The sequence below is a fragment of the Cuculus canorus genome, chromosome 3 (genome assembly GCF_017976375.1).
Source record: "Cuculus canorus isolate bCucCan1 chromosome 3, bCucCan1.pri, whole genome shotgun sequence".
Classification (NCBI taxonomy): domain Eukaryota; kingdom Metazoa; phylum Chordata; class Aves; order Cuculiformes; family Cuculidae; genus Cuculus; species Cuculus canorus.
In genome coordinates this window covers 76,458,253-76,485,301 of record NC_071403.1, presented here as the reverse complement: position 1 = coordinate 76,485,301, position 27,049 = coordinate 76,458,253, and the positions used below count along the sequence as shown (strand labels likewise).

The window sequence follows — 27,049 nt, the reverse complement described above, 5'->3', positions numbered from 1 at the left end:
ATTCGAGTGCTGCATTGTCTGCAGCACTTGGTCCCTTCAGCAAGGAAAGGTCAGATCCTGGGTAGATAGGGGCTGTTGCAATATCTGATAGCTTTTTGGACATGTTTATTCACAGAAGTCCGGTAGATCAACAGTGCATGAGTTATGGCTGTCCCCCATCCGAGAGGATGTCACCCCCACCCTTCCCTTCGGGTGTCGGACTGAAGCACAGGATAGGATGCTCCTCCCTGCTGCCCCACTGCCAGCACTCGGCTCCTTCTCTCTTGGACCCTTCCCACCCTGGCTCTGCAGTGACCTGTGAACCCCCAACCTGCCACAGCATCCCCAGGAAAAACTCAGGATCTTAAATAAGGGGTTTGATTTTATGGATGGAGCCCATGGGTCTGCAGCCTGGCCAAGGGAGCAACAACAAGATGCAGAGGTAGGGAGCAGGCTAAGCTTTAGCTGCAGTCTCCCCAGAAAACTGCCTGACTCCAAGCTGTCTGCCGGAATAACCATGATGGGAAAGATGTGAGAAGCAGATGCTGGAGTGATGCTGAGGTGAGGATGCTTTTTCAGAGTGGCTGGGAAAGCCAGCCTGAGCCCTGTCTAATGGTTGGGGAAGCATCAGAGGCAGTCTTCGTGCCTTCAGCCTTCTCCCTCCCAGCCACTTGCAGCAGGCAGATGGCTGAATGGTTGATGCTATGGGAGTGGCTGGACAAGGAGATGCACAATGGGCGGCTGCTGGTATGTAAACACTTGGAGAGCGCCAGGGCAGGGTCCACCCCATCCCAAAAGCTGCAAGATGACAGATGCCGCATCCTGCCTTTGTTGGTAGTGGGTGGAGAGGCTGGGAGGCACCGATAGCATCACCTCCAGCTCCCCTGGCCCTGGGACAGCCAGTGTTTGCAGTGAGAAAAGGATCTTTACTTTTTTTTTTTTTTTTTTTCTGGGTTATCTCAGGAAATCGAGTTGGGAACACTGGTCAGAGGTTTATCCTGAGAACACAAGCATGATAGGGAGGTTTTGCCTTGTCCATGTGGGCAGCACAGGCTAGGAGGTGGGTGCTGGAAGGCTTCTGCCTGAGGACAGCACATTTTTGTGTGCACCTGCTTTCCTGCCCTGCTGTCTGCATGAAAGAAACATTGTCAAGATGTTATCTTAATGGTGGCTTTGGTTGTGGTGGTGTTGAACCCTGAATCTTGTTTCATTGCTGCTCTTGATCTAAGTAATTGTTTGAGTGAGATACTGGAAAGGAATCTGGTACTTTCTGATGATAACTGTTAACCACTCAGAGCAAAAGTGGACTGGAAAAGTCCCTTTTTCAGGAAAACAAAAAAAAAAAAAAAAAGCTTTTGCTCTTGAAAAGCCTTCAGTTTTATACGAGGTAGGGCCCCTGGAAAGAAAAGCTACTGAAAGGACCTTTGCTTATTGATACCTTTGAGTTTCAGGGGCTTTAGTCTGGCTAAAAGTTAAAGTAGTTCTCAAATTTAAATTGAGCATCAGAGGGTTCAATGTATTGCCTGAAATGCTTCCCATTTATAAATGGCAATTTTCATTCCAGATGGGCTGGGAAGTGGGTGTCTCTGATCACCATCGCTAGGAGGAGATATCCAAACCACTGCAGTAGGTGACATACAGAAATGTGGGGGTAGCACAGTAGGAGAGACATTGTGATGGGAGTCCATTAAACCACAGAAATGAAACCCTGGGTCCACTGTAGGTGTTAAATCAGAACAGTAAAGACGTGGATCTGTTAAAGCGGGTCCAGAGGAGGGCAATAAAGGTGATCTGGGGGCTGGAGCACCTCCCATACGAGGGCAGGCTGGGAGAGTTGGTCTTGTTCATCCCCAAGGAGGCTCCAGGGAGACCTTATAGCAACCTTCTGGTATTGAAAGAGAGCTTCCAGGAAAGCTGGGGAGGGACTTTTTATCAGAGAGTGCAGGGATACGATGGTAATGGTTTTAAACCGGAAGAGGGTAGATTTAGATTAGATCTTAGGAAGAAATGTTTTCTTGTGAAGGTGGTGAGGCACTGGCACAGGTTGTCCAGAGAAGTCATGGCTGCCCCATCCCTGGAGGTGTTCAAGGCCAGGCTGGATGGGGCTTTGAGCAACCTGATCCAGTGGAAGGTGTCTTTGTCCATGGCAGCGGGGGTGGAACTCGATGGGCTTTAAGGTCCCTTCCAACTAAATCATTCTATGATTCTATGATTCTATGATTCTAAATATTTCTCATGGGTTTGCTGGGTTATGTTTGGTAGTATATATGAACAAAAGCTTAAGGAATGGAAATTGGGTACCGCTCCTGACTGTAACCTCAGCAGCAGCTTTTCTTTCTCCCTGTGAGGGGAAGTCTCGGCTTTAATCTGGAGGCGATTTGAGAAGCACAGCATTTGCATTCATGTTATGCTGAGGGTTGCAAGCACCTCAACAAAGACTTTTGCTCCCAAAGAGAGCTGGTGGTTGGGACAGGAGGCCCTCTGCATGGCCAAGGATCTTGCAGTGGGAGGAGGAGGCTCAAAACCCTGCCTCTGAGATGGCCAGGCTGCCCAGGGTATGATGTGGTTGGGGGCTGTGAATGCTTGGCATGGGGAGTCAAGAGGAAACCAGTATCGCTCTGGCCATGAGAAATCTGACAGTCTGCCGGGGGTGATCCGAGGGTGACAGGGAACCTAGGTTGCAGAGGATGTTATTGCACAGAGGGCAGAGGGGCCTCCATCAGCTTTTTAGGGGGGGGAAGAAAAAAAAAAAAGAAAAAAAGAAAAACTGATTTTCCTGATATTGTTCTGCACCTCTAAAGGAAATTCCAGGACTAGGAACCTTCAGGGAAACAATGAGCAAGGCTGGTGGTGATGGTGGGCTGCTCCCAGGCTGGTGTGGTCCTGCTGCTTTCATGGCAGGTCCCTGTGCTCCCACTCCAGCCCTTTTGGATGCAGTCAGGGCCTCTGCCGGGACCTCCAGCCTATCGAGGGTGGTGAAGGGGTGTCCACATGAGAATTGCACTGCCAGAATCCCACTGCCTGCACCCTCAGAGAGCTGTACTGCTGTCATCTCGCTGCCCACATCCCGCACTGTTTTTTTTGCTTAGCAATTTCCTGCAACCTTGCTTTTACAGAAAAACACCCAAATTGTAGAGAAACTGTGACATTGGAATGTTCCCTGGTGTTTCATGTATAGGAGAAGTCTCTTTCTTTCAGAGGAGCTAGTATTTCAGCCTTGCTGAAAGTAGTCCTGCTGCATGCGTTAACTGAGAACATCCATATCACTGCACTTTTACTGAGATTTGAGTTTTAGAAGAGATTTCTTTCCCTCTCTGTTCCTTCCCTGAAATAACAAAGGCAGCTTTTCTTTTCAATGCTATAAGTTTCCTAGGGTAAACAGCTCTCCCCTCTCTTAGCACTGGCCACACACTCTGCATCCCTGTGGTTGGGGATGTACTTGCTTAGTGATGCTTGGGTCCAGACAACCGATGGTATCACAGGAGAATAGCAACAGCATGTGGAGCCTGTGTGACCCGAGCGAGATGGAGTTCCCGTTGGATTCCACAGCTCCCCTCTCCTGTAGCACGTGAATGGGGTCTCACCACAAAAATGGGGGCTGCTGTGTTTCGCAGGGGGCTTGAGTGCTCTAGTTGCAACAGCCATGGTAATTCAGCATCATGGAGGGATCTGCTGGTATGCAGAGTTCTCCATTGTGGTGGCCACGGGTGACATGTTGGGTTGACAACACTGGGTCCTCTGCGCTGAGGTCCATGGGCTGCATGCAGGGGTGCTCAATTACTCCTCACCGTTAACAGGTTCATTAATACGTGTTGGAAAGGCATTTCTCCCTTCCCCTGTTCTCCGTGCTGTGTTTCTTCTCCCTCTGCTGAGACACAAGTGTTAAATTCCTGCCTTAGCAAAACAGGGTTCAGTGTCAAATGCTTCATTTCAGGTTTTTGTGAGGAACCAGTTCATTTACAAATCACCAGCTGGAAGTTATTAGGCCCTTAAAACAAAATAAATTACTCTAAAATTGTGCCTCCCTGCAGTTGGTCTGCTATTAATTTGTGCTGAGTGCTGGAGCCAGCTAAACCCCAGCCCACTAGCTTTCTTCTTCCCCTCTGGCATCTTTCTGCCTAAGAGAAGGGCAGCTACATGGAGGGTGCAGGGAGGTGCTGGGATTTCAGGTGCCTGGTTCTCCATTGATGCTGGGTCCATCCAATCATAGCTGTTTTACTCCCTGCTTTGTGCTGAAAAGCAGCATGCTTTAGGAAGCAACAAGGAAAATTAAGAGTGAATAGTGTGGAAAAATTGGCTAAATATATTATTTAAACATTCAATTATTTTTTATTGTTCATGTTTAGAGAGGTCCATGCTGATTTCCACCACAGGGCAGCTCAGTGCAGGGTTTTGCTCCCCACAGCGGGGCATCACCACTGCACAGCCATGCTTATGCCTCTCAGGGGATGTGCAGGCAACTGGCTCACTTCTCTACCTCTGCTTGATGTGGCTCCAGCTCTTCTCTGAACCATCGGAATACTGTGATAACAGCACAACTGCCATCACTTCATCTAGCTGATGGTGGCAGTGCCATCTGGTGACACATGATGGCAGGAGATGGGGTGTTTGGAGTCAGAAATACACTGCATGATCCTTCCTTTTCTCTTTCTCTTTCTCAGGGCCAGGCAAGATTTGGCAGGCTGAGACAAACACCTCCAGTGCTAAAGCATCTCCCCAGGGCTCACCCTGGCCCTGTGGTGAAGATTTGGGGATCTGCTGATGCTGGTCTCTTCTCCCAAGTAAGAAGAGATATGATGAGAGGCAATGGCCTCAAGTTGTGGCAGGGGAGGCTTAGAGTGGATGTTAGAAAAGAATTCTTCACTGAAAGAGTGGTCAAACACTGGCACAGGCTGCTCAGGGAAGCGGTGGAGTCACCAGCCCTGGAGGCCTTCAAAAACCATGTAGGTGTGGCACTCAGGGTATTGGGCTGACAGTTGGACTGGATGATCTTAGAGGTCTTTTCCAACCTTAATGATTCTATGATTTCTCCCAGGCAATGACCTTATGGGCTTGGTCCATTCTGTGATCTGCAGAGCTAGAACGAGATATTGTTTTTCATACAAACTCCATATTGCTTTTTCTTGTCGTTTCCACTGAAGACTACCTCTAGCATAATCCAGTGGTCTCATCCACCAGCCCAGGACCACAAACTGCCAGCGGTATGTGAAGTGGTGGTACCTTGCATGGGAGTTGGTTTTGTGCTGGAGAGAGCTCGCGGCTGGCAGCTTGCATCGTGGCTCCACAGAGCTAGATTTCCTCCTTGCTTTCACTTCCCAGCTCCCCATTGCCTTGTGTCTGCCACTTCCCTCCCCTATGTCTGTAGGGATGTCATTTTATGAATGACAGCCACTGCAGAAGATAATGACTTGCTTTTGCTGACAAAGATAACAACCTGCTTTTGCTGAGACTGTTGGGGATTTCTTCCACTGATTTCTGCTTCCCTTGCTGTCCCAAACAGAGCCACCCAGATGGAGTTCCACCTTTCCCATAGCACCATCAGATGCCATGGCTGGTTCAAAGCATCTTGGGACTCCCTTGAAACCTCTTTGAAGTGATGCTCAGCATCTGAGTGGTATGTTAAGGCAGAAGGATGCTCACTGTGATTTTTTGCTGTGAAGTGGCATTGGAACATTGAACACAGCATAGCTGGTGCTGTGGCCTTCACCCCCCTCTGCAATGCTGCTGCTTGTGGGGAGCTGAAACTGTGGGTTCATTCATCATTTTCTAATAGAGCCAAGGAAGCATTTGTCTTTTCCCTAAATTGATTGGTAATGAATCTGTCTGGGCAGCTCTGAAGATGTTTTCTAACATGGGAAATTTTCCCTGAAATTAGTAGACAGAGAAATGACCCCAGAATAACTGCTTTGGTACAAGCCTCTACTACAGGCATCTGTCAACATGTTCCCAAGCCTGGGCAGCCTCTGCTTCTCCCCATGGAGCTGCATTTCTCAACATGCGGGGCTTGTGCCTGAGGGCATGACCCACAAGTTGCTCTTCTCCTTCCAGCCAAGCACCAGCACCCAAGCTTTGCTGCAATACCGTAGTAATAAAAGGTGAGGCTCTTGCTTTCATGGCTGCAAAGAAAACCCAGGGAGGGTCTGTCAAACCAGACAGTGCCTAGGCTAATAATGTGCCCTGTTAAATGTCTCAAAGGTTATTAAATGTTCCTTGGCACCTAAGTACCACCAGGATCCAAGTATCACTAACAGTTTACTGTTGGCCAACACACACATTTTTAAGCGAATAAGCTGTTTGCAAAAGTATTTCCTAGATCTGTCCCTTTTGTGCCAATGTCCTCACCCTTCCTGTATTTTCCACAGCAGTGGATTGAATTTCTTCTTTTCATGCTGAGTTTGCTCAGAATTACAAATAAATAAATAAGTCCTAGTGATTTGTATGACCTCACCCTGGAACACTAACTTGGACAAACCATTTGAGTTCTTTTTAACATTCCTCCAGCTCATAAGAATGTAGTGGGTATACCTTCGCCCTGCTTTTCTGTCTCTGTCAAAGCTGAAGGGACCACAGAAACTCACATTCCTCTTTCCAGGTAGGGGATCGCAACAAACCCCCAGCCTGCCACCCCATGTGGGGCTCTATGAGGGGACTCTGTGGGGGCTGCAAGCCATTTTCTCCCTGCCAGAACCAACCCCAGATCATCCCTGCAGCAACAATTGTGAGAGGAGGGTTTGAACCTAAGGGTAGCGGAAAAGCAGCACAAGTTATTTTGTGTCAAAAAAAAAAAAAACACACACACACACACCTCACTTGTATTTTAGATTTCTGACAGCAGTTATGCCTTCCCAGCCAAACTGGAAAGAAAACAAACCCAGGGTTCAATGACTGAAAAAAATGCTTCATTTGCTAAACAGGGCAAAATACCTTCCTCTTGCTGGAGGGAGAGAAGGGGGAATTGGATGGGACCCAGGGCAGCCCTCCCTCCCAAATAGTTTGAGTTATCAAAAAGCTTGAAAAAAATCAGCTGAATCAGAACAGTTCCTGGCAGCCTTTGAGATGTTTCTTATAACTAAAACATCCTGGTGCAAACACGTCGCATCGGCTCCACTGCCAGCGCAGTTCAGAAGACCATGACTTGACATCCCCTGTCACATTCCCTCCTCCATTCTGTCTCATGCAGGGAATGTGCTGCTGTGGGATAGGGGATGCTGAACCCCTTGCCAGGGCTGTTCCCCATCACCAACACCCATCCTGGTGCACCCCCAGCCCCACTTTCCTTTTTTTTAGCCCTTCAATGAAGGGAATAGCCTTGTGTAAAGCCTCCCTCTATACTGTGCTGCTGCCTGTAGCAACACTTAGGAATTGCTTCAGTTCTTCCCAAATCACAAGAATTAAGGTTTTGGGCTTTTTTTGTTAGTTTGTTTTGGGTTTTTTAGGTTTTTTTTACATATCACAGCATAATGATAATATTATTAGGATCAGGACTTGTCAGGGAGAAGAAAATCTCTTACCATTCTGCCGTGCTCTGGAAATTTCTTCTTTCTGCCTGCTTCATAGAAATATCTTTAACCTTAATCTTATAATTGCTCCGAAATGTGCCAGGCACACTGCACCCTTAGGAAGCTGCCCCACTGTGCACAGACCCTGACCAGCTCTTAGAGTGTATTTTGGTGAAAAGGGGAAAGCTGGATTTACTCACTGGGGCTGTATGTATCTTTGTGAGCACGGGGATGCTTGAATGTCTTGGGGGAGCTATGGACCTTGGGATCACCCAGTTTGAGTTTTTAAAGTTTGTAGTATCTGGTATTTGTAGAAAATCTCTAAGTTGACAAATTGCAAGGAAATAGTCCTAGGTTTTATGCAGTACATGGCTTTTCCTCTGCCCCAGCTTTAGGAAACAGGCTAATTTTGCTCTCTTTAGCTTGTGTTTGCCCTCTCATCCCTGTGTGCCATGAACTTCTAGTGCCTGCTGCCAGCAGACCTGCCATGGTCCCCAAATATGTCTGGACTCCAAATTTGCAGCTGAGGGCCTGGGCCCAGGTGACAAGAGAGCAGGGGAGCCTGTGGATGCTGAAGACATGGCAGAGGGCACAGCTGGGGGATTAATTAACAGCTAAACAAGGACCCCTCGGGTCGGTTTTTTTTGCCAGGGTGAACTCCCATTTAAAGGGTGCAAAGGGCCTTTCCTTATGGGATAAGTGTGTTGGTATTTCTTTGGTGGAGGTAGGTGTTGGAAGGTGCTTGTGGCTTCCTGGGTGTGTGACTGCTTTTCTGCTGTTACAGATCTTAGGTGACTGGACTCAGTACATCCAGGCAGTAGCCCCAACATTTGCCACATTGCTCCTTGGCTTGAAACTCGGGCTGGTTAAAGTGATCCTCTGAACACAGGGACCTGGTAGACTCTGTGGGGATGGCACACCATTGTGGGTGCTTTGGAAAAAACTGCTGGGTGCTTCTGTGTTGGCAGTGCTGATTTGCTTTGGTGTGCATTTGTTGCCCCAGAGACTTCTGCTAGCCAGTTCTGGAGAGCTGTGTTGCCTGTGCTATGAAAACACTGGTCTGGGCCTTAGGGGCTCTTCTCTGTTGCAGAGAAATCTTATGTGACCTTAAAGAAATCACTTCTCCTTTCGCCTTCAGGCTAGAGACTTGTTTCCTAACGTGAGGAAGTGTTAGCTTTGCATATGTAGACATACTGCTAATTGTTGCAAACTGGTGCAGTGCTGCCATTGCAATGAAGCCCCTTTGCCTTCTGCCTGCTGCAGCCTTGGCTTTTGTTTCATACCTGTTCTTGACAGAGCTGAGAGTTTCCCAGTACTGCTCTTCTATCCCCTTCCTGACAAACACTCAGAATGGGACTGTGCCCTCCCTTCATTCCTGGCAGCTGGGGAACACGGAGCCTAAGTGAAGATGACTTCACCTTTCCATGGCACTTCCTTTTGTTGCTGATGTGGTATTTCATGGACAGACAAAAGAGAAAAATTCTTTCAGGATAGTTATGGAAATCTTAGAATCATGAAGGTTGGAAAAGACCTGTAAGATCATCTAGTCCAACTGTTAGCCCAATACCACCGTGCCTACTAAACCATGTCCCCAAGTGCCACACCTACATGGTTTTTGAACGCCTCCAGGGTTGGTGACTCTACCACTTCCCTGGGCAGCCTGTGCCAATGTTTGACCATTCTTTCAGTGAAGAATTTTTTTCTAATATCCAATCTAAACCTCCCCTGGCACAACTTGAGGCCATTTCCTCTCATGTCTCATGGGAGAAGAGACCAGCACCCACCTCATCACAACCTCCTTTCAGGTAGTTGTAGAGGGCAAGGAGGTCTCCCCTCAGTCTCCTCTTCTCCAGGCTAAACAATCCCAGTTCTCGAAGCCGCTCCTCACAAGACTTGGTCTCTAGACCCTCCACCAGCTTTGTTGCCCTCCTCTGGACATGCTGCAGCACCTCAATGTCTTTCCTGTACTGAGGAGATGAGGGTCTCCTAATGATAACTAATGCCTGCTTTTATTATCCATCATGCTATGATTTTGTGTTTTCTCTCCAAAAACTGCTGCATTCCCTGTGACCGTGTCGGATGAAGAGGGTGCTGAGTGGAAACACATGGCTGATGAAGTGACTGGAGAGATGCAGCAACTGCTGCTTGTGCTTCTTATCACATTTAATCACTGGCAAGGAAGCTGCTGCCTCTGCCTGCAGTGCATGGACTGCTGCTCCAAAATCCTGCTTAGCTTTTGCTGGCAGGCTTTGCTAAGCCAGGTTTTGCTAACACAGCTTATCAGTTTTTGCTGCCCACTTGCGTGGTCTTGAGGACTGGTGACAGACAGCTGGAGGAGGTGATACTTTAGTTGGCACCAATTGTTTGCAAAATGAGCATGTTTGCAAAATAGCCGTGGTGATGCTCCCTTCTTCCAGCAAACCCTCTGTGCCAGGCAGCTGCAATTGGGGCTTTTTGACAGCTTGGGACTTTCCTGGGCTTTGTGTCACATCCCAGGGACAGTCTGAAAGATTTGTGGTGTCCCTGTGACTAAACAGCTGGCCCTTCGCAGAGCAGCCGTATGCACCCAAGCTCCCCTTTGGTAGCTGTGCCTGGTTTTGGGGGGTAGCTGCCTGTCGTGTCCGGGTCTGCACCCCAGGACAGACCTGTGGGGCAGTCTTTCTGTCCATGTCCCTATGCCTGCAGAGCAACCGGAGCACCAACGGGGCGGCTGTGGATGATGAATCCGCATTTATCTATGCACTTCGCGAAGTTGCTCCTGTTTCCCTGCCTGCAGGAGCCCGAAACACGATGGAATGTGATGAAATGTGGATCGCTGCTGCCCTCTCCTGTTAGCTCTGCCTGGGAGCAGACCCTCACCTTCCTACACCGGGATTTGGGGTGCTTGTAAGTGCTTCCAAAGCAAGGGAAGACATCTGGAGGCTTACCGATACTCCAAGGGGAGTTTCTCATATGCCATAATCACTATTATTAAGGCTGCTGTGCATTTGAAACCCTGGTGGTGTGCTTTGCTGTCAGGTTGGTCTGCGGGGCTGAAACCCCACAGCACCTGCAAGCTTCATGGCTCTGAAGAGAGGAAGTTTGGCTCCATCGAAGTATTTGGTTTGGCACCTTCCAGTTATTTTATTTTCATACGTTAAGGATTTTTTTTAACACTGCTTGCAATCTCAAAGCAGAAAGTAATTTCCAGTAAAGAAAACTGCAGAAGAGTCAGAGTAGGATTCTTCCAAAATGTCAAACAAGCAGGTACTGACCAGTTTGAAAACTTCTTTTCCCTTCCTGAAATACAACGTCATTGGGAGTTGTGGTAAAACTGGATCTTGTGATTAGGAAAAGTTTTCTGGCCAAAATATAACTGGCTAGAGGGTTTTTTTGTCCAGCGCAGCTAATGGCTGTTAGCCTGCAGACATCTTCAGCACAGCTGCTGCCTTTTCTGTTTTCCAGAAAATAGCATCTCTAAACTCTTCAGAGTCCTGCCCACTTTGTAACTTTGGAGGTTTTGCTCCAGTTTTCAGGAAAGCAACCATTTTTTGGCAAATGAAGGTGTTAACAAAAAGAAACTGTGTAGTTTGAAGACCACCTTGCTACTGGAGAAGTGTTTCATGAGAGTCTTCAATGTGTGCATCCCCATACAAATAATAATGGGGGAAAGGCCTTTATTGCAGTTTTTGCATTTATAAAGTGAATATCTCAAAAAATTAGGGGAAGCCCAGATGAAGCACGGAAGGTTGGTGATGTTTATGTTCACATATGCACACCAAGATCCCTGCTCTTTCTGTCAGCGTGCAGTGTACTATCTATGCTAGTCCTGCTTGGACCGTGTGAGGGATAGATACAGCTGCTCACTCATCACTCCTGCTAGCAGGCAGGTAGCTGACAACTTCCAGGGTGTTTTGATGTTGTTTTATGCTCAGAATACCTGGATGGTATACAAATACCTGAATACCTTTCCCCTCCCTGGTGGGTGCGGAGGTGGTGTTATCTCTGCTCGTATGGAGAGATGGAGGCTGGGGCTTTGAGTGTCCCCCCGATGTCAGCAGCAGAGCTCAGGCGGTGAGCTGGGTAGAGCAGGTATTTGTTTACATGGTCTCGGGAACCACAGTGGTGTTACTTATTCCTGCCCTGGCTGGTGTCCCGGCAGCTCCTGGACGCTGGCAGCTCAGCAGTGCTGGCCAGGAGTGCAGCAGACACTGCTGCATTTCACAGCCCCACTCAATGCCCCTGTGTCTGCTCCTCCAAATATTCACACCTCTCTGGGAGCCTGGGGATGGGGGAGATGCTGGGGTGGGGTGCATGGGGTGAGGGATATGACCCTAGGGCTGCAGGGGTCTCCCCAGACTTTGATCATCCTAAACCCCTTCCTTCCAAGCTGTTGTAGTGGTGGGACACAGCATGGGCCCGGCCACCAGTCTGGGCTGGGGTCAAGGCCAAGGTACACAGGACAAGTCTCGGAGTGAGCATTGGCCAGGGTCTGCTTGCTGTGCCCTGTCTGACCCAGCTTTTCAGCCCACTGCTCCATCTGAATGCTTCTCACGTCCTCCGCATGGGCTGGGAGACGTGGCACGGGCTGTGGGAGGCATGGCCTGGCTCTGGAGCACAGCCACCAGCTGGGCAGTGGGATGCCCTGTGTGCATCCCCTCTTTCCATTCCCCAAGCCTAAATTACTCAGTGTTGAGTTCAGCATTTGTTCTCACTTGTGAGTTATGTTTTCATTTGTATACAGTAAAATGCTGGGGGTTTTGTACAAATTCCTGCTGTGTGCCCAAACCTTGGCTTTATTGGCATAAATATTCAGGCTGCTCTGTGAAATGTTGATACTGAATAAAGCTTATAGAAAAGCTACAAAGCAGGGAAGAGGCAGAGGCATGGCACTGAGCAGGAGGGGACCCTTGTGTCACTTGAACCCTGTGGATTTGTACAACTTGTACCTACAGGTGTATATAACAAACTTAAAGCAAGAAGGGTAACCCAGCAAAAGGGTGGCTAAGTGGGCATGTGTCTTTGGCTACACAAGAGAGCAGAACAGCGAAAACAAAGAGCTAGATGTCTCTCTGCTTCAGCAATAGGAAGGAACACCTTAATTCCATATCACCTAAGACAAGACCAACCTTTAACTTGGGGAGCCGAGGATGGACAGAAGAGTAATTCAGCTAATTACCCATTGTCCTGCTCAGGTCTGATCCCTATGGCAAGGGCTTCATCAGGCTCCTTGGCTCTTGAGGGGTCTAGGGAATGGCAAGGCAGCCAGGCTGCCGTTTACCCCTGGCGCCTGCCAGCCTGTTAAGGCCTGTTTGCCATAAACCCACTCAAAAAACGTATCCCAGATTTGGAGGGATGAAAGATATTTGAAAGGATATGCAGGATGCGCTGGGTGAGAAATCTTAATTAATATTTAAATAGCGCAGTGGAATTTGTCTAAATCCAGCTAGATTAAATGCAGACATGGTAATGGATGGGCTTGAATTTCTGATGGAAATTCCAGCAAGCCATGCTGTACAGAAATACAGCAGCCAAGTGATTGCTTAGAAGCTACAGTGCCTTTATTATTTGGCCTAAATGGTGATATACAAGGGATATGGTGCTTTTCTTCTTGGTGGGAGTTACATTTGTAGTTTATTGCTTTAGCCAAGTACAAGACCAACAGAAAGGGGAAAACACTGAAAAGAGGTGAAACTCAGATATGTGACACTCAAAAGGTGCTTGTGGCCATCAAATCTCACAATTCTCTTAACTGTCTCATTGGAGATAATGGAGATGTATTTTAGAGCCTCTGGCTGTAGTGTAGGGTTTCTCTTGTTAGTACTTCCCACCATGAAAGGCAATAATGGCTTTGTGTTAAATCCCTTAATATTTCCCAGTTTCTCCCTCTGTGTGTTCTGTGTCTCAGGCTGCAGCTTTTTGTGGTGCCTTTCTTATAGCCCACCTAGGGCATTTCCAGGCAGAGAAGGACGAAACCAGGACAGAGGGATGCATTTATGCCCCTCACCGCTCTCTGTAAGGCTGAGGTGACATCACTTCACCATTCACTCACACCATATTAATTTAGCTGCACCTTGTTTTGGAGAGCTGGAGCTTGAGGCTTTGCCATTTCCTATGGTCTCCTCAAGCCGGCTGAGGTTTCCTGGCTGCCAAGACAGAGAAGCAGGCAACTTTTATGGCAGGGCACCGCTGAAACCCAGCTGGGGATGAATAGAGCCCATAAATAGAAAACCTGGAGCTGCTTTCCTTGCGGAGCGACTCTGCCCAGGCACACTCTGGTTGGAGGAAACCAGAGAGCCGGAAAGCATCTGGCCCTGCCTGTGGTCCCCGTTGTCAGGGTGAGCCAGCTCTGTGAGGACAGTGGCTGCTGGCCATGGGGATGGGCTCTGATGCCCAGAAGTGTCCCCAGCTGGCCTGCAGGTCTCTGGCTGGAAAGCTGCGGCTGCAGGGTCCTGCAGGGCTGTGCACCCACCCACTCTTCTCAAACTGAAGGGATCTCCCCTTTTCCATTCTTCCCTGCAGGTGCCGTGTCTCAGATCACCTGCCGAGGGGAGGAGAGGCCGCCTTGCTCTTGCCGGGGTGCCCAGAGCATGGTCTGGCTGTGCATCTCCCTGTTTGCACTGGGTGAGGAAACACCCCCTGCGCTTACTTGAGTCTCTGGCACTCAAAAAGGAAGGCCGCTACAACCTCAAAACCATTTGCAAATAGCTTCTGTTTGCTCAGACAAACACTGGAAAAAATATATAATTTTTTTCTTGCAGCAGTGTGTTTATTGCTCTGCTGTTTGAGCACAGGCTTAGCTCCCGAGCGCTGCTGCTGAGTACTGTTTCTAATTGTCTGCTTTCAAGCTGGCCACAAATTCAGCAGTTTTTCATGAGTGATTTTCTCTGAGCAGTGTAAATGCCGCTCTTAAACCTGGGGGTTTTTTTGTGTTCAGTTCTGCCTCTTACCCACCCACTGTGGTGAGAAGAGCAGTTTGGAGAAGAATGATCCATATTGTTTAAGATGATGCAAACTGGGATGGAGAGGGCATCCCCCTTGCTTTCCCAGGGGCAGGTGTGGAATGCTGGTGCATCTGCAAGCCCCCTGCCTGGGTCTGGTTGTATGCTCCGTGGAGAGCCTGGGAACATGCTTAAATCCACTGTGGTGCAGGCTTAGCGTTGAAGTGTGAGCTTAGCGCCCATTGACTCATGGGCTTTACTTACTGTATGCACAGCTGGAGAAAAAAATAACTCCCTAGTTCAATCGCATAGTTAATGCCCTACCTGAGGAAATGTTTTTTCCTGCCTGAAGTTGGAGCAAGGTCTGGCAGCTGGGAGAGCAAGAAGAGGCCTTAAAGCTTGGCTGCTGTTTACTCAAGCAAACAGCTGTGGCAGTGTCGGATGTTACCAGCTCCCCTAGTCACTTCTCAATGTCCCCGTGCTGGTCAGGAAGGCAGGGAAGGTGTCTCCTCCTCCCAGTTTAATATTCAGCATTTTACACGGCATTCAACAGCTCTGAGGCAGGGATACTGTGGTTCAGGTGCACCTGCCCTCCCACTATTCCTGCAGAGCATCCTCTTCCAGGGGGTTGGGAGGGCGAGTGACTCTCAAAATAGCTTTTTACACCTAGTCAAGCCCAGCAATATGGTACCTCCAAGTCACAAGTCCTTCTGAGCCCAGAAGGCCCACCTGTGCTGCAGAAGGTGAGTGTGTGCAATGCAGGCAGCTCTGTTTGGTAGGGGAAGGCCTCCCTTTGATCCCTGTGGCATGCTCCAGTTGCTGCTCCTGCTCTGATGCTTCTCCACGAGTCATTTCAACTTGCCAATCCAACAGAAAACAAACCCTGCCATCAAAACATGGATCTTCTGCTGGTTTAGTGAGTTACAGCAGCTGGGCAGGTAGTTGAAGACAGGTGGTAGAATGAGACATGTAAAACACTATGGCCAAAAACAGAGCCAGGAGCCACCCCCTTGTGCCCAGCCACCAGCTGCTGCAGAGCACAGTGCCCATGAGCCAAAGGAAAAGTGACTTTTTTCTTTTATCCAAGCAGCTTCATCTGTATCACGCTACTGCTGTGCATTGAGCTACCACAGGACTTCCTTCACTGTTGTGCATTCATTATAAATATTCTACAAATTGCAAGGTGCCTATAGCCCACGGGGATGGACATCATCTACAGTCTGAGAGATATAGGTGTGCGTTACAGCTGGTCACCCCCAGGAGCAGCTTAGCCCAGTGGAAAATGCAGAATTTTGAGCAACAACTTGTCCTGGATCTCGTAACGGACATGATTTCTCCAGGCTTTGGTTTCTTTGTCTGCAAACCAACATGATGCACCTTGTACGTGCAGCTGGGAATGTGCCAGGTGTTACTGATACAGACTATTACAATAATGCATGGTCTGGTGTGTAAACTTGGAATGCTCCCTCAAGAAAGCCACACAGATACTAAAAGAAAACATGAGCTTTTACTGTGTTAGGTCAGAGATTTCAAGAGAGTTTGAATTTGCCCAAATCCTGTGAAATTTCAGTGGGATTTGGGAAACAAATCTCTTAAATCCCAGCAAAAGGGGTTTTCACAACAGCAGTGGCTTTTCTTTCTTGTCTCTCGCTTTTATTTAGTGGACGAACAAATAAAAACAACCAAGAAAGTGATGGGAAGGATGATGCAAGGGGCAGAGGAGTGGTATCTAAGCTGTGTTATTACAGAGAAAATGACCTGGCACTGAAAGAATTAAAATAATGTCATTCCTGTTTGCTCTGGCTCATTTTTAATACGCCAGTCACCTTGACATTTCTAAAAGAATTTTTCAAGTATGTAAGTTCAAAAATTATGCAACTTGACAAAAGCAAGGAGGGAGGGTGTTTGAGGCTGGTGGAATAAACTGGGAGCTGGAGGCAGTATGTGCTGTATGTGGGGAGTGATGCTGGTGTGAGCTGAGCTGGATGAGGCCCACTCCTGCACCTTCATCTAGGTGGGGCAAGGGGATGGGACAGGTTGAGGATATCCCTGTGTGCTAGTGCCAGGCAAACTGGGGCTGCTTGCTGGTGACACTGCAGTGGATGCAGTTCCAGCCCAGCTCTTCTAGAGCCCTTAATACATTGGAATTAAAAAATGGCGTGTGAAAGAAAAAGCAGTTGGGCAGTGGCCTTCCTCCAGCGTCCCACCAGCCATGCTGCCCCAGAGATCCTCTCCCTCAGGGAACATGACTTGGGGAATGGGATCAGGTTGCCACACTGAACCAGAGTAAGGGGGACAAGGGTAGATCTGCACCTCCCCAGTTCGAGCTGAAGCCAGGTGATTGCTGATGCAGAAGCCACGGAGGAGATCATTTGCCTGTGTAATTGTATGCTTTGCTGTTAAGCGTATTGATTCTGAAAAGTTAATCAGACAATTTGGAGGTGCTATATCTAAAAATATAAAATCCCATTAAACTGATTAAATTAAAACTGAATCCATCTTAAATAACCCCATGCAACTTAAAATTGTTGAAATAGCATATTGTATTCAAATAAAATTATTTCAGTCAAACAAGGCTGTGGGGAGCTCCTGTCCGCAGATGCCTTGTGTGTCTCAGCAAGTGACTGTGCCAGGAGCTGTGTGCAGGGATCCCCTGTCATACAACATAAGATTTCTCCCACATTTGGGGACCATGGTAATGTTGGTAAGGGTCTCTCTGGGACCAGTCCCTGGGTGGTGATGCTGTGGACAGGGATGTGACTGATGAACAAGTGGCCACATTGGTGTGAGGGATGCGACACAGCCTTGTTAGCCTTCTCCTTGCACCTGAGGGAAAATGCAGTGCTTAGCAGCAGTCTGCTCCCAGAAACAGCAGGTTGTGTGACTGCACCCAGGCTGTGGTGTATTTTCAGCTGTTTTATGCAGCATGCTGAAACCTGAACAGCTTCTTGAAAATGATCATAGACTCATAGACTCATAGAATGCTTTGGGTTGGAAGGGACCTTAAAGATCATCCAATTGCAAACCCCCTGCCATGAGCAGAGACGCTTCCCATTAGATCACTAGATGATGCTTTGCCATGTGTTGCTTGAAGTGACTTGAAGTCCTGGGTGCTGAACTCGAGATGATGTTTGGGGTCTGCTCATCAGTTTGGATGTCAAAAAGACTTTGGTGTGGATGTAACATGTATTCTACCAACCTGGAGGCTCCTGTCTGCAGGCAGATCAGTGCAGGGAGCAGCTCTTGCAACAGTGGAAGTGCTCCAGGAGGAGTAGGGTTTTGGATGGGATCAGTCATCAATGGGGAGAGCTGTGGCTGGGAGCACGTGTGCCATGACTGAGGCGCCCCATGGAGCAGCCACGGGACCCTCTGGTCCCTGCGGACACAGCCTATGTGGGGTGGAGGGACTTGCCTTTGGGGCATGCCTTGTCCTGGATCTTGCAAGCCAGCACGGCAGCAGCCCTCTGACAAGGTCAGTGCCTTGATTTGGGCAATACTTAAAGGAGGAAGGAGGAGATAATGCAGAGTGGCCGTGAGCTTGGAACAAGCACTGATCCCTACAACCGTCCCATCCCTGCCATCCCGTGGACTGCAGCCTCTCTCTGTGGCACATGATCTTAACAAATGAGCTCTTCTCCAAATGTGTGCCCGCTCTTGACATGAGGTACCTGGCTTTAGAAATAAAGCCTCAGCTCTGTTGAAATGCCAGCATAGAGTATCGGGCAGACGCAGTGGCAGGAGCTGATTTCAACTGTCTGAGGGACAAGAAAAGGTTTTATCTGCCAAGAGCCAAGTTCAGGATTGTTTCTGATTGCATCACTCACCTAAAGTGCTGCAGAGAGCTGTATGCCTTATATTGCCTTAGTGATGTTATCGGCTGGCACCTGGCAAAGCAGGACTTGTGACTCGGAGATAAGTGGAGGATTGCTCAGTTAGTTTGCTTCCAAATTTGTTTATTTTCTCCTTTCTGAGCCTACCATCTCTCTGTCTTGATAAGTTCAGATTGCGAGCCAGACTCTATTTATTTGAAAAGAAAGCACTCTTTTTCACCTTTACAAGGGAGCAATAGTAGTAATAATAATCACGTTGCTGTGGGGAGATGAGCGCTGGCTCCCAGCTGCCCTAATGAGGAGCCTTGTGTGGAGATCTGTCCGTACCGGAAGGCTTCTTGAGCATCCTGCTCCAGCTGGCCTGTAGTTTGCTTTGGAAGGCACTCCCTCTGCTCTCCTGCCAACCTAGACTGCTTTTCCAAATAGGATAGGCACTGGCATACAAGCTTCCTGCTATTGGAAGTGAGCAAACACATGGGAAAGTTTTATTACTGAGGATAGCGGGTGCCCGCTGAGCGCATTGGCGTGCTGAGCGTGCCACTGCCTCCCTGCCCATGGGCACATTCTTACACATGGATTTCTTTACACATGGCTTCCTTTACACATGGAGTCACCAAAAGCTGGGGAAAAGGCTTTCCGTAGGCTCTTCCACTAGCAAGCTGCATCATCCCACCAGTATAACACCTGGAGAGTCTGAAGGCCATTGCAGGTGGCTTGGGACCACCATGTTTTGGCAAGTCAGAGGGTTTTGAAGGGACCAGAGGGCTTTAAAACTTGCGGGGACTGAATGAGCAGAACAAGTAGATGCAATGCCATGAGGAGGGCTGTGGTTGCCCTTCTCTCTTCTCCAGGCCCTGGCTGATGTTTTTGCCTGAGCCGAAAGCATGCAATTTCTGAACCTTCCCCTGCTCCCTTCAAGAGCGTCTGTTTACCTTTGCTACCCCCAGAGAAGCAGGCAGGGGAGGTGATAGCATGCTAAATTTCCAGCCCTGACCTCTGCAGCACTGACACGCTGCTTTATCTCCTCCACTACCACCGGGCTGATTTTTGCAGCATCCCGAACAAAGGATGTGCCAGCGGCTGCCATTTTTCACGGTGTCGTTCATGGCTGCAAGCTGCCACCGGAGAATAAATCCTGTCCCCCCTGCCTCACCAGCAGCGGGGAACCTTCCTCCCAAGGCTGTCAGGTGTGTGCCAGTGATGAAGCCCCCCGCGCTGGGCTTAATCCCACGGCACAGCGAGAGGAGGGGGAGCATCCCCTCCTGCAGCAGGGGAACAGGGATAATGGGGAGCCCATTAACATCTGTATAGGCGGGGGCTCGGGGAGCAGCAGGGTGCAAGGGCGCTTCCTGAATCCACATCCTGGCATCCCTGCCCTCCCAGGTGCTATTTGCCCACCCGAGATGCCGGGGCTGGAGGCAGCTGCGTCCCCGAGGCCAGGAAGCATCCTCCTCCTCCTCCCACCCCGGGGGCTCTGCATCACAAGGCTCGGGGTATTTCCTCGGCCGGGCGGGCTGTGTTTGCGAGGGTCCCAGGGGAGCTGATGAGGTGTTAATGTGAGGACTTGCCGGCGGCTTTTCAGCCTGCAAACCGCCGGCGGTCCCGGGAGGGGGGCGAGCCGGTCGTTCCCGGGATGGGGAATGGGGCATGGAGGCAGCAAGGAGCTCACTCCCGCCGCGGTTCCATTGCAAACACCTCCCATGAGAGCGCAGCTGGGCCGGAGAGCGGCCGGCAGGGGGAAAAAGCCGCAATTTGCGGTGGGAAAACCCCAAAGAGCCGGAGGAAAGGCATGGAGCGGGGTGGGGGTTCAGTGCCGGCAGCAGGGAGGGCAGAGGGGCTCCAGCCGGGGGCGGGAGTGGCCTCAGTGGATTGGGAAAGCTCTCCCTAAGTGGATCTTTTGTGATGGAAGTGGAGGGGGAAAGGGTGGGGGGTTAGTGAAAGTTGTGTGCTCCGGTAAAAGTTGTGTGCTGCGGTGAAAGTTGTGGTGCTCGGGTACCTTTTGGCAGGGACACGGGACGGGGAGATAGCAGGAGGTGTGGAGGTTTCAGCCTGGCAAAAGCCTCCGTGCAGAGCAGGAGATGCTCGCGTAGACGGGGCAGCCACAGGCAAGAGCTGCCAGTGGTCTTCAGCCGGCTGCTCCTGCTGGGCATAGCTCAAACCCATAAGTGTTGGTGAAATAAAGCCTGGGTGGGCAAAGGAAAGTGATTCAGTTGCTGTCAGCAGTGGGTTCGATGCAAAGCATCATGCCGAGTGGCAGAGCTTCACTGACAGAGCCCGGGAAGGTGAAGCCTTCAAAGACCAGGTACCCTCCAACAAGTCGTGCAGAGCCTTTTGGTGAGGGCAGGCTGAGACAGAGATGGGCACCAGGATGCAGGGGCCTTCAAGGGCCTGCTGGGACCAGCACAGCCAGCCCTCCACAGCCCTGGGTGCTGGCGGAAAGAGGTCTGGCCCAGGAGAATCCGTAGCTTTCTCCTTTCCCTTGCCTATGAAGGCACGAGAGCGAGAGAGATCCCAACTACCAAAGCTAAGGCAAAATCATGCCTTTTTCTTTCCTTTTCATCTTTTAAAGCTTTTTACGGTCTGATCCTTTCCTAGATTTTTGTTGCTCACTCATCGTTACATACTCTGACCTTTTTTTCTGATTAAAGAACAAACATGTTCTCTGGGGCATCTTTCAGTATTAAAATAAAATTGTGACGTGCCCAGACACCCATTCCTACTGCTTTAGTGTATAAAAACATACCCAAAGTGTAAAGCTTGATATATAAACCACAATCCGTGTACGTAATTTAGTAGTTGCTGGTGCATAAGGATGCACATGCAGCACATCTACAGATGGATATCTGCAGAGATAAGGGCGAGCCTTGCTGTTTGCATACAGAGCCATGACAAGCTGATGAGGTGTGTAGTGGTCCTGTGTCCCTGCCAGAGTGGATTTAACTCATGGTGGGAGACTTCGGGGCACTCTGTCTCCTGCTCAGAGATTGAATTAGCTGGGCGATGAGGCTGGCCTCTGCAGCCATAAGGAAAGGGCCGAGGTATGGAGACAGGGAGGCTGCTGCCAGAGATAAGCAGTGCCCTCACTTCCCAGCCATGATGAGGGCTGGGTGGAACTGGATCACTGATGTCCCCAGGATGTCCCCCTAGGTCACCCTAGCTTGGAAAGAAAAGGGAAAACAGCAGATCCTTTTCTTGCTCCCTCCTGTTGCCTGTAAGGATATCCAGCCAAACTCCTCGGACCATCACCAACATGGCTTGCTGAGGCTGGCTCCCTCCCAAATGGATGAGGTGATTCAGCAGTTTGCACTCATTCCTGCAGCTTTGCATCTGCAAATATTTGCAGGAAAATATCCACAAATGCCTCAGATGTCATCTTTTTTTTCCAAGATATCTCTTTTTCCAAGCTATAGTAATTTGGTTATTAATGAAAAAATAATTAAGAAGAACTTGTTGATGCTCAGGTGCCTTTAGGATCAGCCATGAGGTCCTGACCGGTGGCTTCACCTCCAGGGGACTGATATTACCCATGGAGGCTCACACATATTACCAGACCCTGCGAGGAGCTGCCTGCTCACCAACCCACGTGCGTGCCACGTGCTGCCAGCCTGGTCACTGCTGAAATCCTCCCCCCCCAGTGCACACCTGGGTGATGGGGGGCTGCTGCCTCTGCCCCACTCCCAAACAGGCACCACAGCAGATGGAAATAGCAGCAGCTCTGTTGATTTACAACCACAGCCCCGATTTTAATGGGCTGGTTTTGCTCCCCGACAGCTACAAATTCTGTCTTTTTTTTTTAACAAGCCTCTCTTTTTTCCTGCGTGTGACCCATTCGCTCCTCAAACTAAGGGCGCGCAGGAAGGCGAGGGTTCGCCCTGCATGCAGGAGGCACACACGAGCTACTCTTGTCTCCATGTTGAAAAAATAGACTCAAATCCTATGAGCATAGAAGACCTTTGTCTGCAGTGGTCCCTGCTTCCCTGGGAGAAGCAGACAGTGATTACAAGCCGGCGGGTGCTGCTGCACCCCAGTGAAGGGCCAGCAGGCGGTAGCAGCTCTGGAGCAGCCCTGGGCGCCCCAGCCACGCCGCCGGGTGATGCCTCCCCACACCAGCCCCAGCAGGAATGTTTGCTGTCACCGCAGCCTGCGGCGAGGAAATATTTTCCAAGCAAAAAAAAGCCTCCCAGTGTATTTCATGCTGACGGCTTCCAGCAGCCCTCTGTAGCTGTCTTGTTCTGCCGCCACCGGGACACCTACCCGGAGGAAGAGAGGAGGAGAAGGTGGGAGAGCTTTAAAAAGCTCTGGTTAAATTTGTTCCACCCTGGCCATCCCCCTCTAGAACGGGGCTTTTGGAGCTGCAAAACACTCTGCAGCTGCTTGCAGGGAGTGGGGGGCAGATGGTTTCCGTCTGCCTGAGATGCTCAAACCCCCCTGCCCAACACCGTGTCCCCAGGGAGGAGAGAAGCAGAGTCCTCTGCATCGCAAAGCAAGGCAGCTCTGGCGACAGTAAGGGATGCCCCGGCTCCTTCCCAGGCTGGGCTGCAAATGTAGGTCAAAGCCCTCTACTCATTGAAATCCAGTGACGATGATGGCGTTACAGGTTGGGCTGAAATATGTACCTCCGGGTCTTTACTCTGGCACTGAAACAAAACGTACTCAGAAAACTGTGAAAAATAAACTCAGCTTGTGAATGCAGCTGATTGGAAGTTTTTCCAGCAGAAAGTGCTGTCCGATCTGTGTAAAATCATTCCTTGGGCATGTGTTGATTTGGGCAATGTTTCCTCTGAAAAAAAAAAAAAAAAGATCAGAGCAAGGGGAGAGAAATGTTTGGAGAGAGCCAGAGCCACCACCTTCAGCAGAGCTTTTCCATCCCTGCTGCAGAATGGCTCTTGCTTGGATATGCACTTTATTTAGCAGTCTAAGTGCACTTTACTTAGCAGTCCTCTGCCTGGTGCGTGCTGCTGTTGCAGGGGGCATGAGAAGACAGTCTGCTGTGGACTTGGCTAAGATGCTGGTCCTTAGTGGGAATGCTTCTTCTGCTTCCATGCTTTTCCCCCAAGGACACAGGAATGCGAGTTTTACCAGGAAGGAAACGCTGGTTTGGTTTTAGGAGGGGAAAGGGTCTTGGCAGCATGCAGGAGCCAGCCTATGGGAGAAAACCTGGCAGGGATGAGCTGCGACAGTGGGCATTGCAGCTCAGTCAATGCATCCTGCCTGGGACAGGCATCTTTTGGACTGCCTTTTCCTAAAATGCTCCATTTCCCACCAGCCTCATTGCAGCCATTTTCAGGCCTGAAAGCAGGTGCGGAATGCTTGTCCTTGAGTTGAGGTGGGTTTTTTCATTGGAAAGATTTTTTCTGAGCAGAAAGAAAGGATTACTGAGCCAGATTAACATTTGTTTGGCAGAAGTTAAGCCAATCAGGCAGTCAAAGCTTTCCTGGATTTTAACAGCACAGGTTGAGATTAAATATTTTTGCCTGGAAATGAGTTGAGGTGGAATTCAAACAACGTGGCAGGTGGCATCAACCCATAGCTCTAGCAATAGGTGTCACTGGCCCATGGTAGAGATGGGTGCTTCTTGGATGGGTGCCCATCCTAGACTGAAAACATCACTGTAATCTGGCTATGCTAGGCTCAAGGTGGCAGGGGTACGGAGGTCTGGGCTCACCCCACTGGGATGGCACAAACCCCTTGCCCCAGGGCAGGCTCTGTATTCTGCTCGCACTCATAGCACAGAAACGGGCTTGTGTGCCCGCAACTGACCCCGAGCAGATTTATTGGGTGATCCTGGGCTGCTATTAGTGGTCAAGGAACCGCAGACTCACAGACAGGGTCTGAGTCCCAGGCAAGCTCCTGTGTCTTTTGGAGCAGAAATCTCCACTCTGTCTGTTTTGCCAGCAGCTCTGCCAGGGACACCTCGTTCCCACGAGCGGACGGCTCTGGATGGGACACCTGGGGAGATGGGGTCCCCTGGGAGTGGCGGGCTCCCCTGAACCCTTCATACCGCCCCCCCCAGTCTGTTGGAGGAGACAAGGGAGGTGACACAGGTAGGGGTGACACAGAGGCTCTGAGCAAAGCATGTTGCTTCTTTCCTCAAGCTCGGAGGAGCCTTTGTGCTCAGTGAGCGGTTCGCCCAGCTATTTATACCCGCCACGCGCGAGAGGAGCCTTTCAGTATAAATGAAGCTATTTTAAAGGTCTTGGCCAGGTATAACTGGTTTAAACAAGGCCGGTAATGACTCAGAGGGCTATAAATGTTCATCAGAGTCCTCAGTGAAGCTGTCAGGGATTGATCTCCTGGGCAAGCAGCCTCCCGTTGCAATGTGAAAGCCTGGACAGCCTGGGCACGCTCCTGTCCCCATGCTTCAACACCCCTTCAAACTCCCTTCATCCATGTTCTGAGGATTCATAGATGCAGTTCCTCCATAGTTATTTTGGGCTCTGTGTGGGTACCGACCCTGTGGTCCCCATGTCTCCATTCTCCAGCTGAAGGCTGCACAGCTGCATTCCCACTGCAGGCTGAACATCAGCAGATCCCAACACAGATGGCATGGTGGGATGCCCCAATGACTTGTTTGGCTGTCATGTCTCCTTGGTTTTATGGAATGTGTTAATTCTTTTGTAACTGGGTCCCTATTTGAGGTGATGGGGATGATGTGCTGGACCTTGGATGATGCGCTGGACCTTGGATGATGCACTGGATCACCTTGGGCTGCAGTGGGGTTGCTTTTATCCCACTCAGAAATGAAAGACACTGTGTTCCTTCTCCCTCACTGTCTATAGGGGCTGAAACATCTTCAGACTACACCAGGCTGGAAGGTTTCCAGCAGAAAGGGATTTTGTTAGGAAATAACAGGGAGTTTTTCAAGCAGAGGTTTTTGGGAGGAGTCTCTCTATTCAATGTTTCTGTTTGTTTTCTTATTGTAAAACCAAAGACATTCCAGTTTTCAGAAACTGATAATTAAACATAAAAAATATTTCCCTGTGAATGAAACCAAAACCTGAATACTTTGGTCAGCCAGGTAAAAATTTCCCCTGCCTGCCAGGGCCTTTGGGGACAAAGCTAACAAAAACGCCCATGGCAGAACTTTCCTGGGAGGTGAGGAAGACTTTCTTCCCTTCCTTTACTGCTTTTGATCCAGAAAGCCAGGATCACTGGGCGTCTCCCCACCTCCTTCTCCTACTGCCATGTGAAAGCAGGGGAACTGAAGCAACCCCACATGCCCTAAGCACTGGGCAGAATCTGTTAGCTCCAGGTTTTTCACACCAAGCCTTCTCCCCGGACATCATTCCAGATGCCTGCGCATCTTGTTTACCCAGCAAAATGTGCTCATGGAGAAAACCAGCGCAGGGGTGTCACGTGGGCCACGGTAAACAGCCAGCAGATGCACTCTGTTTATTTTGCTTCAGAGCCTTTCCAGAAGGCACGGTTTTGCTGGTGGGTTCCTCAGAGGGGGCTTTTGCCCATGCCCACATCCTACGTGATGGCAGATGCCCGGTGTCGGCAGCCCAACCAGGGCTTAAGCAGTGGCTATGGCCCCACTGGCTCCATCACACCGTCCCTGGGTGCTGTGGACCAACAAGGTCCTTACCTTGGGCTGTCATTGCACACAGAAGCCATCAGCAAATGCTCTCATGTTTCCCAGTTGCCTCTCAGGAGCTGGTTGTCCCCATCGGTACCAGTGCCAGCACTCACTGAGTATCCCATGGATACTGGTGAGCCAGGGGGACCTCCTCCATCTTCAAGGGAGACAATAATAGAACTTTATTCCCCCCCCCCCATCACTTTCTTTAGGCACTTCCAGGGTTTTATTTTACTTTGTGGTGCCAACCACTGATTTCAGCAACTTGTTACCTTCACTGGCATGTTGAATAATTACAGAGTGGGGAGGAACATTAAAATAGCACTTGGAGGACTGAATACACAAAAAATAGTGATGCCGGCCATGTCCCAACCAGCTGAATCCTTGGGTACGCTTGTGGATGAGGTGAGTTTGTCTGTGATAGGGTCCCTGAGAACCTGCGACCAGGGGATATCATTCTAGTATTAAAAAGATAAATATCCTTGTGTTCTTGATCAGGTATTAAAATTACAAAAATTTTGCATACTTCTGACTCTTCCTTTGTTAGACTTGTTAAAGCCTTGGAAAATATTTTCATGAATTAAGAAGCCCCATTAAATGTTGAATCTAATTAGGAGAGACTTGACTGTAGAGTTCTTCAAATAGTTAAGTCAATATTATACGGTGTAATTGTGGTAATTCCCCAGTGGTGCTGCAGCTGACAACAGCCTGTTTTAGTGCGTAGGTAACTCCGCGGATGGGGGAAAAACTCTCCCAACCACAGAATGACACTTGTTTAAAGGATTCCCATATGAATCTTTGAATGAGCAAAGGATATTGTTTCCTGACGTGTCCCACATGGAACAGGAACTCTGGAGGCATCCTCAGGGGTGGGACCCTGGCACACCTTGCCAAACCGATGCTGAACATGACCTCAAGATCAGGCTGTGCTAGAGAGCCAGGCTCTTTTTAGCTCTGCCACAGGACTACCCAGAGAGCTTTGGCAAGGATCACAGAATCATGGAATGGGTTGGGTTGGAAGGGACCTTAAAGATCATCCAGTTCCAATCTGCCTGCCGTGGGCACGGACACCTTCTACTTGATCATGTTGCTAATATCCTCATCCAACCTGGTACTGAACTCCTCCAAAGACGCTCAACCTCTCTCCAATGTATTTCCCCACATCAGAAGTGGGAATCATCATCATCGCTCTCATCCTTCCGTTGCCTATTCTGGTTTGAGTGAGAGCCCTTAGGGATGCTC

The 27,049-nt window shown here is 49.6% G+C and overlaps 1 protein-coding gene across 1 annotated transcript in view; it reads left to right on the top strand.

Moving 5' to 3' along the window:
• The first annotated feature begins 253 nt into the window (after positions 1 to 253).
• FOXA2 (forkhead box A2) overlaps positions 254 to 27,049 on the top strand; it is a 34,021-nt gene continuing 7,225 nt past the window's right edge. Inside the window, exon 1 of the mRNA XM_054064130.1 lies at positions 254 to 421. Coding sequence (XP_053920105.1) covers positions 369 to 421 — 53 coding nt within the window. The 5' untranslated portion in view covers positions 254 to 368. The remainder of the gene's footprint in view (positions 422 to 27,049) is intronic.